Source organism: Jatropha curcas, chromosome 11, assembly GCF_041381405.1.
Source record: "Jatropha curcas cultivar XTBG-Jc1 chromosome 11, XTBG_Jcur_1.0, whole genome shotgun sequence".
In the NCBI taxonomy this organism is placed as follows: domain Eukaryota; kingdom Viridiplantae; phylum Streptophyta; class Magnoliopsida; order Malpighiales; family Euphorbiaceae; genus Jatropha; species Jatropha curcas.
In genome coordinates this window covers 7900875-7919080 of record NC_143161.1, presented here as the reverse complement: position 1 = coordinate 7919080, position 18206 = coordinate 7900875, and the positions used below count along the sequence as shown (strand labels likewise).

Genomic DNA, 18206 nt, shown 5'->3' with positions numbered 1-18206 from the left:
TATTCTTTATACAAATGAAATATATTCATATGTAACTGATCATGGAAATACACATCATAAGATCATTTATCTTAATTTTTCTTTACAGTTATCCCATTTAAATCAAAAGCGAAAGTGTGTATTCGCACACGAAATTTTATCATGCGAAGATGAAAGGATGACATTTGACGGGTAGGTCAAAAATTCAATTAAAAAACAATTATTCAAAATGATATCACTGTCAATGTTTTTATTAATTTTTCTTATATATGTATTGGACAAAAATATTAAATGTTAATATAAAAAATGAAATGAAAATATTACTGTCAACAATACAGCATAAAAATAAAAAAACTTTAAATTACTGTCAACAAAGACAAATTTTCCAGTAAAAACATTTCAAGGTTCCATACAAAACTCTCACTTGCAATTTCCTTCAACTTTTCCTCTCTCTCTCTCTCTCTCTCTCTCTGTCTCGGCTATTTTATCACTCTCTCAAACTGTAAAACCATAGGCCAAAGAAACTAAGCCAGCAAGCAACCATGAAAAGCCATGAAAACGACCGAGGACAGGGACAGGGACAGGTACAGCAGCACTATGACCATGAAAATGACCAAAAACAACCACCACAAGAAGAAGAACATCCAAAACAACCACACCATTTGCAAGAACTACTTGAACAAGAAGAAGAAGAAGAGAGAAAAGAAGAAGAATTAGAACAAGAAGAAGGAGAAAACGACACCGTTTCAACTTCACCACCAGTCTCAATGCACTCTTCTTCTCCACCTCCAAAACCTCCTCCTTCTAAACCTCCATCACCAGACTCCTCAGGTCATCATACCTCTCACGACTATGACTATGTGTTGTCTCCGCCGCAGCTTAAAGAAGCCAAGTACCAATTTCCCCCGCCAGATCAAACGTCTCAAACCTATGTTTTCTCATCATCATCACCAGCTAAGTCTCCATCTCCATCACCGGAACCACCTCGCATGCCGGTTTCTAAAACCCAAGACGAAGATGCTGTTCAGAAACCAGTTGAAGTAGGTATTCCAGGCGGCCGTGGTGGTGGTAGTAGCAGGAGAAAGCCTTCAATTTCAGAGAGAGAGAAGGAGAATATGAAGAACAAGGCCTTGTTAGGCTTTAGATTCTTAGGATTAGTCTTTTGCTTGGTTTCGTTTTCAGTCATGGCTGCTGATAAGAATCAAGGTTGGGCTTTTGATTCTTTCTATAGGTACAAGGAATTCAGGTCCGTTCTTTTTCAATTGACCCTTTAATTTTAATTTCTTGAACTTCTGCTGTTTTATTGACGGGAAAAATATTTGTTATGTGCTTGTTGCAGGTACTGTATGTCAATAAATGTTATGGGTTTTGTGTACTCAGGACTGCAAGCATATGATCTAGCCTATTCTTTGGCCACCGGAAAACATTTTGGCCGGAATCAGCTCCGGTACTTACTGGATTTCACTATAGATCAGGCAAGTCCTTTTCTTTATGTCATTGTTTACTAATTGCTCTACCTAATTTAAGGCCCATGTCCATACAACTCCTATTTTTTTTGGGTTGGCAGTATTTTTCAATTTGGTTAATTATAGGGGCCACTGAAATCCTATAATGGTGACTGTATTAGGGGGCCATGGACGGTGGACTAATAGGTCGATATTTGTGGGTCATTGTCCCATATTGAGTTGCTTAAGAATAGAATGGGACCATCTGTTGTATTGTTCTTGGTGATTCTTGGACCTTTTTTTTTTCATGCTTTTTACTTTGTGATTCTATGAGGATATTCACTTTTTGCTAGTGAAGGAGATCACTTTCACTACTTTGTAGTGTTGAAACGCTAAATTTTAAAGCAATCTGTTTCTGCAACTGAAGTAAAGTGAGAGGAATAAAGTCACTTTTCATTGATTTGCCAAAACACCTGGATTAGAACATGAAAGATTTATTAAAGTAGCAGAAGGTGGAACTTTAGGCCCTATAACTTTATTTTATGCAGGGAAAGTTATTTTAATTGACGGGCGTCGAATCCGCCAAAAATAATTAACCTGCTCCCCTACAAAATAAAACTTGTAAATATGGTGAGAAGGATCGAACCCTAGGGATTAGCTTTGTCGAAAATAGACCAAAACTGAAAATAAAATTAAAAATAGATATTGAAACGGGGGAATTTAATAATCGAACTAAACGAATTAAAATTAAATCAAAGAAATAAATGCAATAAAATTAAAAATTGAACCTGAACAATTGATAGAAAATTCAGCCAAGGCATACCGCGGATCGAAAATTTGATTCGAGTGATCATTGATTCAAGATTAATTCCTTAATTCATATTACAGACAAGTTATAGCCAGAAAGAACGTCAACCCAACCAATTCTACCGTAGGAATAGGTTGCTAAGATACGATCTAATAACAACCCCTAATCAACTAGCAATCCTAAGTACGACGAAGGATTTAACTGTTAACCGCTTTAAAATCTAATAGAACCCTGTCCAGATTAACAGAAACTACGAGCATCCATTTAAATCTGATTATATTCTTTCTTAATACAACCTAGAAAGTTCTACCCAATTAAGTTATATTAATTACTACTGCATCAACCTAACCAAACAATTACGGATTTGATTACGCCGAATAGCTATGGAAATTTCTACCAAACAACATAACGGGCCCTGTTAAATCATTCAATAGAATTTCGCTAGGGGATATATTTTCCCAATAAATCACAGAAAGGATATAAATGCAATAGAATAAAGAAATTTAATTAAGTTCAATATAATCTCACAATCGAAATCAAACTTCTACCTTGGTTTAGCCTTAACTGAACAGAACGTTTAGCCACACATGACTATGGAAGAAAACATCCTCACAAGAATTGAAAGTTCGGTAGAAATCTCTCAAAAAATTCTGTCAAATTCGTCACAACCCAAGGGAGGCGGAAGATAATCCACAAAAAGACCTAATTTCGACTTAAATAGCCCCTAGAAGGTGGGGTCCACTAATACAATAAAAATACCCACTAAAACCTGTGTCTAATATCATCCTGTGGCTGTAAAACGTGCTGGAATTAGTTGAAGAAGTCGTGACCAGCCAATAATGTCACAATCAGTCCGCTGGTCTGATTTCCTGCTTAGTCTTGCCCAAGGCTAAGAGCCTAACAACTTGCATTTGTGTTCCAAAATTCCAGCAGCTCCTTCCTTGCTCCAAAACATTTCAATTGTGCTCCTTTTTGCTTCATTCATATCAAATCCAACTTTTCCTAGCATAAAAACAATAAATCAAGTTAAACCACTCTTTTAAGCACAAAATGACACCAAATCAACACAAATATAACAATAAAAGAAAATTGGATTTGCAAGTTATCAAATTTCCCCACACTTATCCCATGCTTGTCCTCAAGCATGACTTAGAATTCGACATCTATTCTATATAGGAGACCACAACTTCACAACGAAACTCGATTCAACATATGCAAAAACCGCAAACAACGCAACATCGCAATTGGATATCAAACCGTCAAAATCATCCCATCATCGTGAACTCAATCGAAAAAGGTTACACTAAGAATTCTGAAAACACTCACGCACACATACGAAGCTTGAATCAACAAATGTTTTATCGAGCAATAATCAAAGCATATAAAATACATTTTCGTAGCTTCAAGAAAACAAGATAATGAACAACCATAAGCTCTCCTCGCGGTTCCCTCTCCACTAATGTAGGACAAGTCTCAACTAAGGATCATCAGGTCTTTTATATGGGTTAGGCTAGGGTAATGGTTACAAAAGAAAAGGATAATGTAAGGCTAGAGAGTAACAAGAAAATAAGTCTTTCACATTAAGTTCAAAGAGCAATGCACGTTATTAACTTTAATGTTTAGATGGCAACAAATGCAACTTCACAAAACAAAACATAACATTGTAGCCTTTCCCTCTATTTTTCTTTTTTTTTTTTTTATTTTATTGCTGCTGTTTATTTATTCTTTCTTCCTTTCTTTTTTTTTCTTTTTTCTTTTTTTTTATTTCTTTTCTGATTTTCTTTTCCTTTTTTTTTTTTTCGACATCACAACGACTAATTACATATAAGTCGCTATGACTATTTATTCCAAAACACAAACATAAACACGAAACAAAAATGCATTCGCGCCAAAACTTGAAACTTAAACATGCATGCTCAACAACGATTAAAAAGAGTATTTCCTTGTTCAAAGGTGGTGGGCAAAGAGCTTTTTGTGTTATATGGTTATATTGGGGGTTATGAAAAGAATTTGGAAACACGCATTTAGCATGCTTCGTTGGCTAGAAGGGGTAAGAAGGATGGTAACGTCAAGGTGGGAAAACGTAGAATTTTTTTTTTTTTTTTTTTAGATCGACCAAAGAATGCCTAGATCATTTCCAAAGTCGAGACTCACCTAGGATTTCGCCTCAAGGGAACGTAGAAGAGAGTTCTAGTGTTCGGAAGCTATCCTAAAATTTTTTTTTTTTCAACGATTGCTCTCAAAAACACTTATCAAAAGAGGCTAAGTTTCGAAAACCCGATTTGAGAATTCAAAGTGTAAACAATTTAAACCAAGATTCACGAGTGCAATGACGGTCAATTTCAAGTTATGGTTTTCGCTTGCTAAGTCTTGTCGTCTAGGGCTCTCACAATAGTCAGACCAAGTTTCAAAAGCAAAGTTATCCTCTCTAGATATCCTATAAATTCTAAATCATGTTTAAAGACACAATTAAGTCCCAGAGTAATCCCAAATGCAGCTCAAAAATAAAAAATTTTACTCAAAATATTCATGGGATAAGTGGTAAATAAAAACTCTAGGAGCATTTTTACAAAACAGTCAAAACCGGTCAAGTTTCATACCAAATATGCACATGGCAGCAGCATAAACATAAGCAAGTACTAAGAACAACACATGGCAGTAAAATTAAAAATTTCAGCAAAGATGGTCACATTCCCCTCCCCACACTTACTCCACACATTGTCCTCAATGTGGACTCAAGGCTTAAAATGTAAATAAAAGGTAAAGTTGAAGGAAACTGCCCTGTTGTGAAGGAAACTGCCCTGTTCTAGCCATTAAGAATATTGCTCTTGCTCATCCTGAAATGCAACTGAAAACACAAAAACACAACCAAAAGAAAAACAAAAGAACAAAATGCAAACCAAATGGTTGTTAGTCTGCAAATGTTATTCAGCTTTCTATTACCTCAAAGATGTTAACCAAGCAAAGAGCCAGCAAAGCAAAATCAGTTCAACTTAATAAACAATTCTGCTCAACTATCAATCAAATTTCCAATACTGAACATGGCATTAAAACAACATAGCAAAACAGGCAAGCAAACTTAGTTCAAACAATGACAACAGATTCTAAGTTTTAAGAGCTCATATTCAAAATACTAATTTTAAACCCAATAAATTGATCCCAAATCGCATTGAACACTGAATTTAGTCAATAAAAGCCTAGAATTAAACCCAACTCATAATATTCAGCGATCGAACTCCACTCAGTTATCAATTCCAACTCCAATTTAAACAAAATTCGAATTATCAACAAGCAAGAAAATTATAAAAACGTCCCCTTCAGCAAGTATTGCAAAGTTAAACAATAAAACCCAATAAAAACTTGCGAAACAACAAAACCCATAAATCATAATGTGCTCAAATAACTTCAGCCAACAATCTATAATATAGCTAAGTTCTTCCCTAATTCAAATTCAGCAACAATTGATTAACTAAAAAAAAAAACCCAATTGAAATCAATGACAATGCAGTAAATTGGAGCACAGACACTATCTTAAATCACGATTTCTATTCTAATAGGAAGTAAATTAATACCTGTTGCTGAAGTTGGCACGGAGAGGAATCAGATGAGGAAGGAAGACGCTGCTGTTGGGTTTTGCGTCGCGCTGTAGAGTGACGTAGGATTGGGCTAAGGACGAAAAGAAAGTCTGTTTGGGTTTTAGATCGTCGATCGGAGTGACAAAATTCTTGTCGTCGTTCTTCAGAACTCTTGCCGTCGTTCAAGACTCGCAGCCAACGCAGATTTCGTCCAAAGAGCGCCTGCTGCCCCTGTTGTGCCTGCTGCCCCTGTTTGGGTTCTCTTATTCTCTCTTTTTTTTTTCTTTTTGTTTTCTTTGCAGTTGCCGCACAAATATAACCAGTTATTATTATTATTATTATTATTTTTTACCCAGTATAATAACAAAGTAGCTGAATAAAAAAATAAAAAAAAGTCAAATATACCCTCTTGCTAAAATGAATAAACTCTCTATACTCACCCCAACGAACACAATAAAATACAAAATAAAACAATTTTAACCATGCCATTTAAAAACCCCATAGAAGCTTTGCTATAGACTCTTGAACCCAGAAAAACACAGTGTCCCCAGGTTAGGGACGACACCCTTCATGAAAATTTTTTTTTTTTTTTTTTTCAAAAAAAAAAAAAAAATGAAGAAGAAAAAAAAAAATAATGAAAATTCAGAGAAGAAAAAAAAATAAAATAAAATAAAATGAGGCAAAAACTAAATGCTGGGTTGCCTCCCAGTAAGCGCTTGATTTTAACGTCTCCGGCTAGACTTTCTTGAGCTAATCAGCTGTACTCCCCAGACTCTTCGAGCCTCAAATTCTCCGATTGAGTAGCTCCAAAACCTTCATAAAATGGCTTCAATCGATGCCCATTCACCTTAAAAATTTTATTGGTCTCTAGACTTTGAATTTCCACTGCACCATGAGCAAAAACATTAGTAACAACAAATGGACCAGTCCATCTGGACCTTAACTTACCAGGAAATAATTTGAGTTTAGAATGAAATAATAGAACTTTTTGACCAACTACAAAGCTCTTCCTGGATATCATGCCATCATGGAAAGCCTTAGTCTTCTCTTTGTATATTCTGGAGCTTTCATAAGCTTCATTGCGAATTTCCTCAAGCTCTTGCAATTGTAATTTTCGGTTATCACCAGCTTCACCATATTGCATATTGCAGCGCTGAATAGCCCAAAATGCGCGGTGCTCCAACTCGACAGGCAAATGACATGGTTTGCCATAAACTAAGCGATAAGGTGACATTCCTATCGGTGTCTTATACGCTGTCCTATAAGCCCATAAAGCGTCGTCCAGCCTGACGCTCCAATCTTTTCTATTAGGACTCACAGTTTTTTCCAGTATAGACTTCACTTCCCTATTCGAAACTTCTGCTTGTCCACTTGTCTGCGGGTGGTAGGCTGTAGAGACACGATGCGTAATACCATACTTTTTGAACAGATTCTCCATAATCTTGTTACAGAAATGAGTTCCTCGATCACTTATAATTGCTCTTGGAAGTCCGAACCGAGAAAAGATATGGCTCTTGACAAAATTCACTACTGTCTTCGCATCATCAGTCCGGGTTGCCTTAGCTTCAACCCATTTGGACACGTAATCCACTGCCAACAATATATAGCTGTTCCCGAATGATGATGGGAATGGCCCCATAAAATCTATACCCCACACATCAAAAATCTCACAAATAAGAATAGAGGTAAGGGGCATCTGATCTCTACGACTCAAATTACCTGTCTTCTGGCAATTTTCGCAAGATTTGCAATAAATGTACGAGTCTTTAAACATTGATGGCCAGAAAAGTCCACACTCCAGAATCTTGCGAGCTGTTCGTTGAGGACCAAAATGACCTCCACAAGCTGATGAATGGCAGAATTTCAGAATGGATGGCACTTCCACATCCATAACACATCTTCTAATCACCTGGTCAGAACAAAACTTCCACAAGTATGGATCATCCCAAACAAAATACTTAGCATCTCTCTTGATTTTATCTTTTGCAGCTCTAGTTAAATTTTCCGGTAAAGTACCTGCAACTAAATAATTCACTATATCAGCATACCATGGAACAACTTTTTGGAAGCTAAAGAGTTGCTCATCTGGAAAATCATCGTCCAATGGTGATGGCTTTTCATTCAAAATCAACCGGCTAAGGTGATCAGCAACAAGATTCTCGGACCCCTTTTTATCTCTTATCTCTATATCAAACTCTTGAAGCAAAAGAATCCAACGAATCAAACGGGGCTTGGAATCCTTCTTCTTTAACAAATACCTCAATGCTGCATGGTCAGAGAAAACTATCACCTTTGTTCCTAACAAATACGACCTGAACTTCTCCAAAGCAAACACGATCGCCAAAAGCTCTTTCTCTGTGGTAGAGTAGTTGCATTGGGCATTGTCCAGCGTTCTTGATGCATAGTATATGACATGAGGATTCTTCTCAATACGCTGTCCAAGAACAGCCCCTACAGCATAGTTACTCGCATCGCACATAATCTCGAAAGGATAGTTCCAATTCGGTGGTTGGACTATTGGAGCAGAAATGAGCTTCTCCTTCAACATATCAAACGCTTCTCTACACTCCCCATTGAACACAAAAGGCACATCTTTTTGCAAAAGCTTGCAAAGCGGTTGAGCTATCTTTGAAAAATCCTTAATAAAGCGTCTGTAGAAACCTGCATGGCCAAGGAAAGAACGAATCTCCCGCACACTTGCAGGGTAAGGTAAGGATTTAATTACATCAATTTTAGCTTTGTCAACCTCAATGCCTCTTGATGAAACAATGTGTCCTAGAATCAAACCTTGGTCCACCATAAAATGGCATTTTTCATAATTTAGCACTAGGTTTGATTCTATACACCTCTTTAAGACTTTTGTAAGGTTAGTTAAGCATTCATCAAAACAATTACCATAGATAGTAAAATCATCCATAAATACCTCAATAATCTCCTCTACAAAATCTGAAAATATACTAACCATACACCTTTGGAATGTAGCTGGTGCGTTGCAAAGACCAAACGGCATCCGTCGATAAGCAAATGTACCAAAAGGGCAAGTGAAAGTCGTCTTCTCTTGGTCTTCGGGTGCCACTGGTATTTGAAAGAAGCCTGAAAAACCATCAAGACAACAATAATGAGAACGACCAGCTAATCTTTCCAACATTTGGTCAATAAATGGAAGTGGGAAGTGATCTTTTCTTGTGGCTGCATTTAACTTCCTGTAATCTATGCACATCCTCCACCCATTTTGAACTCTTGTAGGAACCAACTCTCCTTCAGCATTCTCCACTACAGTAATTCCTGTCTTCTTAGGCACTACCTGTACGGGGCTTACCCATTTGCTATCAGAAATCGGGTAAATCATACCAGCATCTAACAACTTCAGTATTTCCTTCTTCACCACCTCCATCATAGGTGGATTCAACCTCCTTTGAGCTTCTCTTGTGGGTTTGCTTCCTTCTTCTAGAAGAATCTTGTGCATACAAGTTGATGGACTCAACCCTTTAATATCTGCTATTGTCCATCCTATGGCCTCTTTATGCTCCCTAAGAACTTGAACCAAGCACTCTTCTTCAACCTCACTAAGTTTGCTTGAGATGATAACAGGCAGTGTGTCTCCATTCCCCAAAAATGCATATTTTAAGTGGCCGGGCAGCGGTTTCAACTCTAACTTGGGTGCCTGCAAAACAGATGGTAAAAGCTTCTCATGGTGAGAAGGCAAAACAATATGGCTGTGGCTGCTTGTTAGGGGCTGATTTGTCTCCATCTCACACACAATTTCCTGTACATTTTCATTAACCAAGAAGGTTTCCTCAATCTCTTTAATACTGTCCATATTAATATTCCTGCAAAGCACTAAATCAAGCTCGTCAACAGCATTTAATTCAAACATTTCTTGTGCTAAAGGATCAATTGCATCAATAGAACAAATACTAGACACATCACTAGGGTACTTCATAGCCTCATAAACATTAAATTCGACTTTCTCACCATCGAACTCCATAGATAATGTGCCTTCATAAGCATCAATTTTTGTCCTTGCAGTGCGGAGAAAAGGTCTCCCAAGCAATAAATCAGCTACAGTCGAGGATTTATCATCCTCCATATTAAGTACATAAAAATCTGCTGGAAAAATTAAATCACCAACCTGAACCAAAACATCTTCTAGCAATCCCACGGGATACACTATAGACCTGTCTGCCAATTGAATAATAATACGCGTTTCTTTCAAGGGACAACCCTTGAAAGATGAGTAGATAGATAAAGGCATGACATTTATAGAAGCTCCTAAATCACACATAGATCTCTTAATCCCTACATTGCCTATTTTACAAGGAATAGCAAACATACCTCGATCTTTACACTTTGGTGGGAGTCTCTTCCTTTGAATCATGGCGGAGCAAACTTCACCCATCTCTACCTTCTCAACACTATCTACCTTCCTTTTGTTGGTACAAAGTTCCTTGAGAAACTTTGCGTACTTCGGTATTTGCTTAATAGCATCCAATAATGGAATATTCACCTCCACCTTGCGAAAGGTCTCCAAAATGTCTTTCTCTTCACTTTCCTTCCTTGTTTTAACCAATCTCTCGGGAAAAGGAGGCTGAACAGTAAAGGTTTGGGGCTGCCGTACTTCAGGCTGTTCGGAAGGCCCATTTCGGTGAATTTCTACCTCCTTTTCAGCTTCTTCCTTAGAACTGCTGCTGCCTTTTTTAGGGGCTGCTGTGTTTAGCTCTTTACCACTCCTCAAAGTGATCGCACTTGCATTTTCCCTTGGGTTTACCACCGTTTGGGAAGGAAGCTTCCCTTGTGTTTCCAATCTACTCAAGGAAGATGCAAGTTGACTAATTTGTTGTTCCATATTCTGCATTCCCTTTCTTGTTTCTTGCTGGAATTCTTGTTGAGAAGTGGCAAGTGACCTCACAATATCTTCCAATGGTATTTTTGGGGGAGGAGCTTGTTGAGGAGGTGGTCTAGCTGGTTGGTATCCTTGGAAATTTTGGTAGTGGCTTCCATAGCTAAGATTAGGATGATTCTTCCAAGTACTATTGAAGGTGTTACCCATCGGTCTTTGGGGCTGCCCGAAATATCCTCCCATAGCGTTAACTTGCTCTTGATCACCATACCATGATGGACATGTGTCAGTTGGGTGATCGCTGCAACATACCTCGCACACACTTCTCTTCACAGGTTGCCCTGCAGCAATAGATTTAACAATAGAGGTTAGTTCATTCAGTTGAGACTGAATGGAAGAATTACATACCTGATATAGCTTCCTGGAGGGTTCTTCAACTTGGCCAAATTGTTGTGAATTGGCGGCCATAGTGGAAATAATTTCTCTTGCTGCGAGTGGAGTCTTGTTAACAAGTGCTCCCCCACTAGCTGCATCAACCATCTTTCTTTCCATGTCAAGCATCCCTTCATAAAAGTACTGTATTAGGGACTGTTCAGACATCCCATGTTGCGGGCAGGCTGCACATAACTTCTTGAATCTCTCCCAATAGTCATAAAGACTCTCTCCAGCCTTTTGTCTAACCCCACAAATTTCTCTTCGTATGATGGCTGCCCTAGAAGCGGGAAAATACTTGTCCAAGAATGCTCGGGCCATATCAGGCCATGTGGTGATGGAACCTGGAGGTAGATTAAGCAACCACTCCTTAGCAGCATCTTTAAGAGAGAATGGGAATGCTCTCAACTTAATTTGCTCTTCAGTTACCCCCTGCGGTCTCATGCTAGAACAAACTCCATGGAATTCCTTCAAGTGATTATGCGGGTTTTCAGTCTTTATTCCATGGAAAGCCGGAAGTTGATGAATCAGACCCGATTTAAGCTCAAATGGCACTTCCAACTCCGGGTAAGTAATACACATAGGCTGCTGCTCTACAGGGGCAGCCTGTAGCTCTCGAACAGTGCGGTTTTCAGCCATAACTTCCTCTTGGTCAATTTCTGCAAGAATCTCTTCCTGCTCTAGACTTTCTTCTTTGGTTTCAGCTGTAAAATCAAGGTGACCAGCTGCTGGACTTTCCGGTTCAGTTCCGGAAATCGATTCGGCCCACTTTCGCTCTTTCGCTTGTCTCCTTAGTGAGCGGGCTGTTTTCTCTATCTCAGGATCAAATAATATTGGCAAATTTTCAGACCTGGTCATTCAAAAAGACAACAAACAGTAAAGTTAACTAGTCCCCGGCAACGGCGCCAAAATTTGACGGGCGTCGAATCCGCCAAAAATAATTAACCTGCTCCCCTACAAAATAAAACTTGTAAATATGGTGAGAAGGATCGAACCCTAGGGATTAGCTTTGTCGAAAATAGACCAAAACTGAAAATAAAATTAAAAATAGATATTGAAACGGGGGAATTTAATAATCGAACTAAACGAATTAAAATTAAATCAAAGAAATAAATGCAATAAAATTAAAAATTGAACCTGAACAATTGATAGAAAATTCAGCCAAGGCATACCGCGGATCGAAAATTTGATTCGAGTGATCATTGATTCAAGATTAATTCCTTAATTCATATTACAGACAAGTTATAGCCAGAAAGAACGTCAACCCAACCAATTCTACCGTAGGAATAGGTTGCTAAGATACGATCTAATAACAACCCCTAATCAACTAGCAATCCTAAGTACGACGAAGGATTTAACTGTTAACCGCTTTAAAATCTAATAGAACCCTGTCCAGATTAACAGAAACTACGAGCATCCATTTAAATCTGATTATATTCTTTCTTAATACAACCTAGAAAGTTCTACCCAATTAAGTTATATTAATTACTACTGCATCAACCTAACCAAACAATTACGGATTTGATTACGCCGAATAGCTATGGAAATTTCTACCAAACAACATAACGGGCCCTGTTAAATCATTCAATAGAATTTCGCTAGGGGATATATTTTCCCAATAAATCACAGAAAGGATATAAATGCAATAGAATAAAGAAATTTAATTAAGTTCAATATAATCTCACAATCGAAATCAAACTTCTACCTTGGTTTAGCCTTAACTGAACAGAACGTTTAGCCACACATGACTATGGAAGAAAACATCCTCACAAGAATTGAAAGTTCGGTAGAAATCTCTCAAAAAATTCTGTCAAATTCGTCACAACCCAAGGGAGGCGGAAGATAATCCACAAAAAGACCTAATTTCGACTTAAATAGCCCCTAGAAGGTGGGGTCCACTAATACAATAAAAATACCCACTAAAACCTGTGTCTAATATCATCCTGTGGCTGTAAAACGTGCTGGAATTAGTTGAAGAAGTCGTGACCAGCCAATAATGTCACAATCAGTCCGCTGGTCTGATTTCCTGCTTAGTCTTGCCCAAGGCTAAGAGCCTAACAACTTGCATTTGTGTTCCAAAATTCCAGCAGCTCCTTCCTTGCTCCAAAACATTTCAATTGTGCTCCTTTTTGCTTCATTCATATCAAATCCAACTTTTCCTAGCATAAAAACAATAAATCAAGTTAAACCACTCTTTTAAGCACAAAATGACACCAAATCAACACAAATATAACAATAAAAGAAAATTGGATTTGCAAGTTATCATTAATATGTAACTTTTTGATGCTTAAGTTACTAGTTCAGAGCTATATGAAAGGAACATACTTTGAAGTTAGAATGAAATATTTGAAGTATGTTTCTGATTATTTATGTTTTGCTGTATCCTTAGACACGAAAAAGTATTATCCTTAGACACGAAAAAGTATTCCATCTTATTCCTGTCTTTTTGCAGAGAACGGACTTCTTGGACCCTTACCATGATACAGATGGTTTTTAACAGAATCCATGTTTTGAAAGTAATGAAGAGATAATTAGAAATCAAATAAAAAAAAAGCAAGAAGTGGTGTCTTTTGAAATATTAGTGCTTGGTGAATGTCTATGGATGTAAGTTGAAAGGTTTGCAGATGGTGAAACCTCTGCTTTCCTCTCTTTTGAAGCATATATATGCAGATTTAGGAGACTTTGGTTTTCAACTAAGAGACAGATTTCTAAAGTGGAAAGTTTAATGGAGAGATGGGATTGATAAAGAGTCTGGTAGACATGTTTTAGTATTCATCGCCTATCAGGCAGACATGCAAGTAGGGCTGTAGGGCAACCCTGCAGTGGTCCTATCCTGGTCGTCGCTTGTAATTTTCTAGTGAAGCTGAAACTTCACCTATTTACTATATGAGAACATAGATCAAGCACTTTAATCGTAATTTTCACCATTCTGTAAGCTACTTCTTACTATAACATATTGCCAAGCTCCGTGTACCTCTATCCATAACTTTAAAGGTGAGCTCCTGCTCACCCTCAATTATCCTGTTGAAACCTTGAGTCAGCCATTGAACCTCCAGGGGAGACAACTAGGTGCACCTGCACTGTGATTACTTTAACTTCCCATTTTATTGTTCTGATTACTAAAGTGAAACTCTGAGCTTTGTGTTTGATATTGTAGGTTTTGACATATCTTCTCTTATCAGCATCAACATCTGCTGTTTTCCGAGTTGACGACTGGGAGTCGAACTGGGGCAAGGACAAATTTCCAGGAATGGCAAGATCCTCAGTGGTATTGTCCTTCCTGGCATTTGTAGCTTTTGCCTTATGTTCTCTTGTATCTGGCCATACCCTTTTTACACCCAAATCTATATAGCTCATTATTCGCGTTCTGTGATTAATAACAGATTCTTATACGGGAAATTTTGTTAAGCATACAAAAGACGTTTTCAAATTATGTACACAAAAGATGACTGTTCACTTGAATCGTGGTTGCTATGTATGGTATTTTGATCAAGGGCAAGCCTAGCAATTTCTTCTTTGGTTTGGATGGAATTAATGATCGAATTCTTGGAGAAACTATATATTTGTAGACATAACTCTTCGGATTTCTTTATGTTATTATTTCCAATTGGGTCATGCAAGCGAGAATGTTGCAGTTCGCCATTATGCTACCAAGTAGGGAGGGATGTTTGTGAACCGCCATAAGCTGCTCAAACCATCCAAATCGATCCAAACTGATTGAAAACTATGGTTTTGCTGATAAGATAATCTTGACCCTTGATTCTTTATTAACTTGGATATGGTCATATGGTGTTTTGCTAGAGATTCGCCCGAAATGAAGCCCGTTCCTGAGTGCTCAAAAAAACGAAAGGAAAAAAACAAAAAATGACGAGTAGAGTAAAACTTGGTCTTTAACACTTCTCTCGGTCTCTAATCAGAACTAAACTAAATTGACTCATTTTGTTTTGGTTTGGCAAACAACTAAAATCGAGAATAATATTAAATTAAGAGTTTATTTGGTTTGACTGTTCATGTCAGTAGATAGTTGATAACAGTTTATTGTAGCTGGTGGCTAGTTGGGTCACCTGATAAACGATGGTGTTTAGTAAAATTTTGACGGTGATTATTGTTAAAATATAAAACATAGCTGGTGGTGGCTAATGGAGTTAGTTGATAAATATTGACATTTAGTAAAATTTTGATGGTGTTTATTGTTAAAATGTAAAAATGATCATTAAAGATATAATTTTTTTTATACATTATGATGTATAATGTGTATTTTTTTATATTTTTAAAGTGAATATACTATTTTTATTCAATGTATTATATAAATAAAGAATATTAATTATAAAAATTATTATTTTGAAATAGCTATAAATAAAATAACCATAAAATATTAATTGAAAAATTTTATTAATAGTTATTTTTTTTTGAGATTAATGGAATCCAAATAAAATAATATCTAAATTAGCAAGTTTACTAAATACCTAATTAACTGTTGAGATAGAGCGGTTGAAACTACTTCTCTCTTAATTCCGTGTATGGACCCTCTAGTCAGAGGCGGAGCTACACGAGGGCTTAAGGTGGTCATGATCCCTTCAGAATTGTTTTTATAAAAAATTATATTTTGATCCTTTAAAACATAAAAAAAATTATATTTAACCCTCTGAAAATTTAAGAAATTTCGTTTGGTTCTCTCGAAACAATTGTCCTATTTCCACATCCGCCTCCAGTACTGAAGCCTAACCTTTTCTGGACCAGCATCAATATTTTACCAAATGGCTAAGGATAGATATCCTGGGGCCGAAATGTCGCAGTTTCTGTCCAAACCCCGATTCCTCATCTTCAATGTTCAACCTTATCTCCCTTGGCATCATATCTCAGTTGAATAAAAGTAGTTGAGCAAATGAAAAAACCACATATTTACACGTGCTGGTATTCTCAGACTAGGAATTGATAGAACGAGACTTTTAATACCGGTCATGAATTCCATCCCCATGGTCCTAAAAGACTGGTTGATGGAAAAAAAAAAAAAATTTTGAAAAACAAAAAAGGCAGAAGGTTATTTTGTTTCTAATTCCCGGTGTGGCTGCTTCAGTTCCAACTAAACAGAAGGATTGGGTTTATAAAATATAATTAGCCAAATAATAAAAATAAATTCTCTGTTTTGACACTTTTTATAAGTTTCTATAAATTTATAAATTTTATCAATTGATACATTGTATAATTATTGTACCTGCGTGTGGCAGGCGAATTACATAATTATATCTTTTTTAATCGATTTAAATATTTATTTTTTTCAAAAATTATTGCGAGTTATATTTTTTAATTGAATAATTTACTTATATATTTTAATTAAATGATGAAATGTAAAATTACGTGATCTCTTGAAATTTTCAAGTAGTAAAGTGAAATATTTATTAGCACGATAAATTAAATTCAAATATAATATTTACTCTCCTGTTGAATCTCATATATCTAATTGAAATGCTTAGTAATTTTTTGTTTACAATTAAATGAGATATAAGCAGATTTAATGCAATACAATATATTTTTATGAATTCAAATTATATTTTAATCTATTAGTTAACCATATTATTGTAACTCCATTAATTACAATGGCGGAACTGAAAAAAAAAAAAGTTATAGGGAGCCAAAAAAATTTCAAACTTTAAGAAGGGCGAAATTGAAAATATTTATTATTTTATAGGTAAAATTTTCTATACTTTATAAAGTAAATTTTTGACAAATTTTAAAAATAAAGGGAACAGGACCACTCACCATCCTTAATTCCGTGGTTAATTATTTATGTACTCCATCTGTTTCAAAATATAAGCTGTTTAAGGTTTTTGTACAAGGATTAAAGAAGCAATTAATTCTCTTAGATTATAATAAACTCAATGGTAATTTGATTAAATTATCTTTTATCTCAAACCGATAATTACTTGTGAAGTATTTATTGTTTTTAGTGTAAACAAGAGCAATATCGGAAAATCATCATTTATTACTTCTTGAAATATACAAAAGGACTTATATTTTGATACAAAATAACAAATCAAAAACGACTTATATTTTGGGACAGAGAAAGTAATGTTTATTAATTATAACCCTATTATATTCCATCCGATTGTAATTTCATTATTCAATTAAAAAATTTAATGATGAAAAAAAAAATAATTATAATAAAAAAAATATAATGTCACATGAACACTTTCAACTTCTAATACTCTAATATGCTGCCATATTAACATCCATAGTTTAGAAATTAATATATTTATATAGATAAAATTTGAAAAAATTGAATAGCTCTAAAGACATGTAACAGTTAATAATTTTTTCAATATATTAATCAGTTGAGAAAACAACTATTAAACTATCATTTAAGAATTCAAAAGGCATTACACAAATTATGAAGTTATAAATTCTTTATGCGCAGAGCAAACTAAAGGTTTAACGAAGGATGTAAAATCTGTCATATGTTTATTGATACTTAGTACAAGTTTATATATACAAAACAGATGCTAAATAAAGAAAGGAACTAAATTACATATTTACAATTAATTTGAATTTTCTGTGATTGTGCTGATATAGAGGAATTGGTGGCCTTGATTAGTTTAGTTTCCAAAATACTAAGTAATGGCTGTAGTTTCACTAATACGCCCCCGCAAGTTAGGTGGTAGTTCAATAACACATAACTTGGATCGATGATGACTGAACAGCTGCAGTGTCTGTGCTTTTGTAAGAGAATCTGCTAACTGATCGACGGAATGAATGTGGTGAACAATCTGCTTTTTGCTGTGAACTTGTTCCCTTACAAAGTGAAAATCAATAGCTATGTGTTTCATTCTGCTATGAAACACAGGATTTTGACAAAGATAAGTGGCTCCTACATTATCACAGTATAGGATCGGCACTTTGAAAGAAGTAATCTGTAATTCTTCAAGCAAATTTTGTAACCAATTTGTTTCTGCCACTGCACTTGCTACTGCTCGATATTCAGCTTCAGTTGAAGATCTTGCCACAGTGTGTTGTTTCTTGGAAGACCAGCTAATAGGAGAGGAACCAAGAAATGTAATATAACCAGAGGTTGAGGTACGATCTGTGGGATCTCCAGCCCAATCTGCATTTGTATAGACATATAATTGAGA

General features: G+C 36.0%; 2 protein-coding genes, 1 long non-coding RNA gene and 1 other non-coding gene across 5 annotated transcripts; 2 read left to right on the top strand and 2 right to left on the bottom strand.

The window, feature by feature from the left end:
- Window positions 1-377: 377 nt before the first annotated feature.
- On the top strand, window positions 378-14572 carry LOC105641718 (CASP-like protein 4A3). 2 transcript variants are annotated; one of them, XM_089716742.1, is made up of 3 exons: window positions 378-1210; window positions 1319-1454; window positions 14237-14572. In XM_089716742.1, the coding sequence occupies exons 1-3, from the start codon at window positions 522-524 to the stop codon at window positions 14429-14431; spliced, it is 1020 nt and encodes a 339-aa protein (XP_089572868.1). In that variant the 5' UTR covers window positions 378-521; the 3' UTR covers window positions 14432-14572. The 2 variants fall into 2 exon arrangements, with proteins under 2 accessions (XP_089572868.1, XP_089572867.1); XM_089716741.1 differs by having other exon boundaries at window positions 381-1225.
- Window positions 2713-6121, bottom strand: LOC149492478 (uncharacterized). Its single transcript, XR_016318982.1, has 2 exons — window positions 5805-6121; window positions 2713-5080 (listed from the first exon to the last, which is right to left on the bottom strand). It is a non-coding gene; the product is annotated as an uncharacterized LOC149492478 (long non-coding RNA).
- On the bottom strand, window positions 6562-13338 carry LOC149492477 (uncharacterized). The gene has a single exon (XM_089716401.1). The coding sequence runs from the start codon at window positions 11935-11937 to the stop codon at window positions 6562-6564; it is 5376 nt and encodes a 1791-aa protein (XP_089572527.1). The 5' UTR covers window positions 11938-13338.
- Window positions 11246-11352, top strand: LOC119370136 (small nucleolar RNA R71). The gene has a single exon (XR_005177709.2). It is a non-coding gene; the product is annotated as a small nucleolar RNA R71 (small nucleolar RNA).
- Window positions 14573-18206: the final 3634 nt, after the last annotated feature.

Bases quoted from the DNA above. Each gene is read 5' to 3' on its own strand.
- LOC105641718 (XM_089716741.1), top strand. From the start codon at position 522: ATGAAAAGCCATGAAAACGACCGAGGACAGGGACAGGGACAGGTACAG. The intron at 1,226-1,318 runs GTCCGTTCTTTT...TGCTTGTTGCAG, and splicing joins TATAGGTACAAGGAATTCAG to GTACTGTATGTCAATAAATG. The intron at 1,455-14,236 runs GCAAGTCCTTTT...TTGATATTGTAG, and splicing joins TGGATTTCACTATAGATCAG to GTTTTGACATATCTTCTCTT.
- LOC149492477 (XM_089716401.1), bottom strand. From the start codon at position 11,937: ATGACCAGGTCTGAAAATTTGCCAATATTATTTGATCCTGAGATAGAG.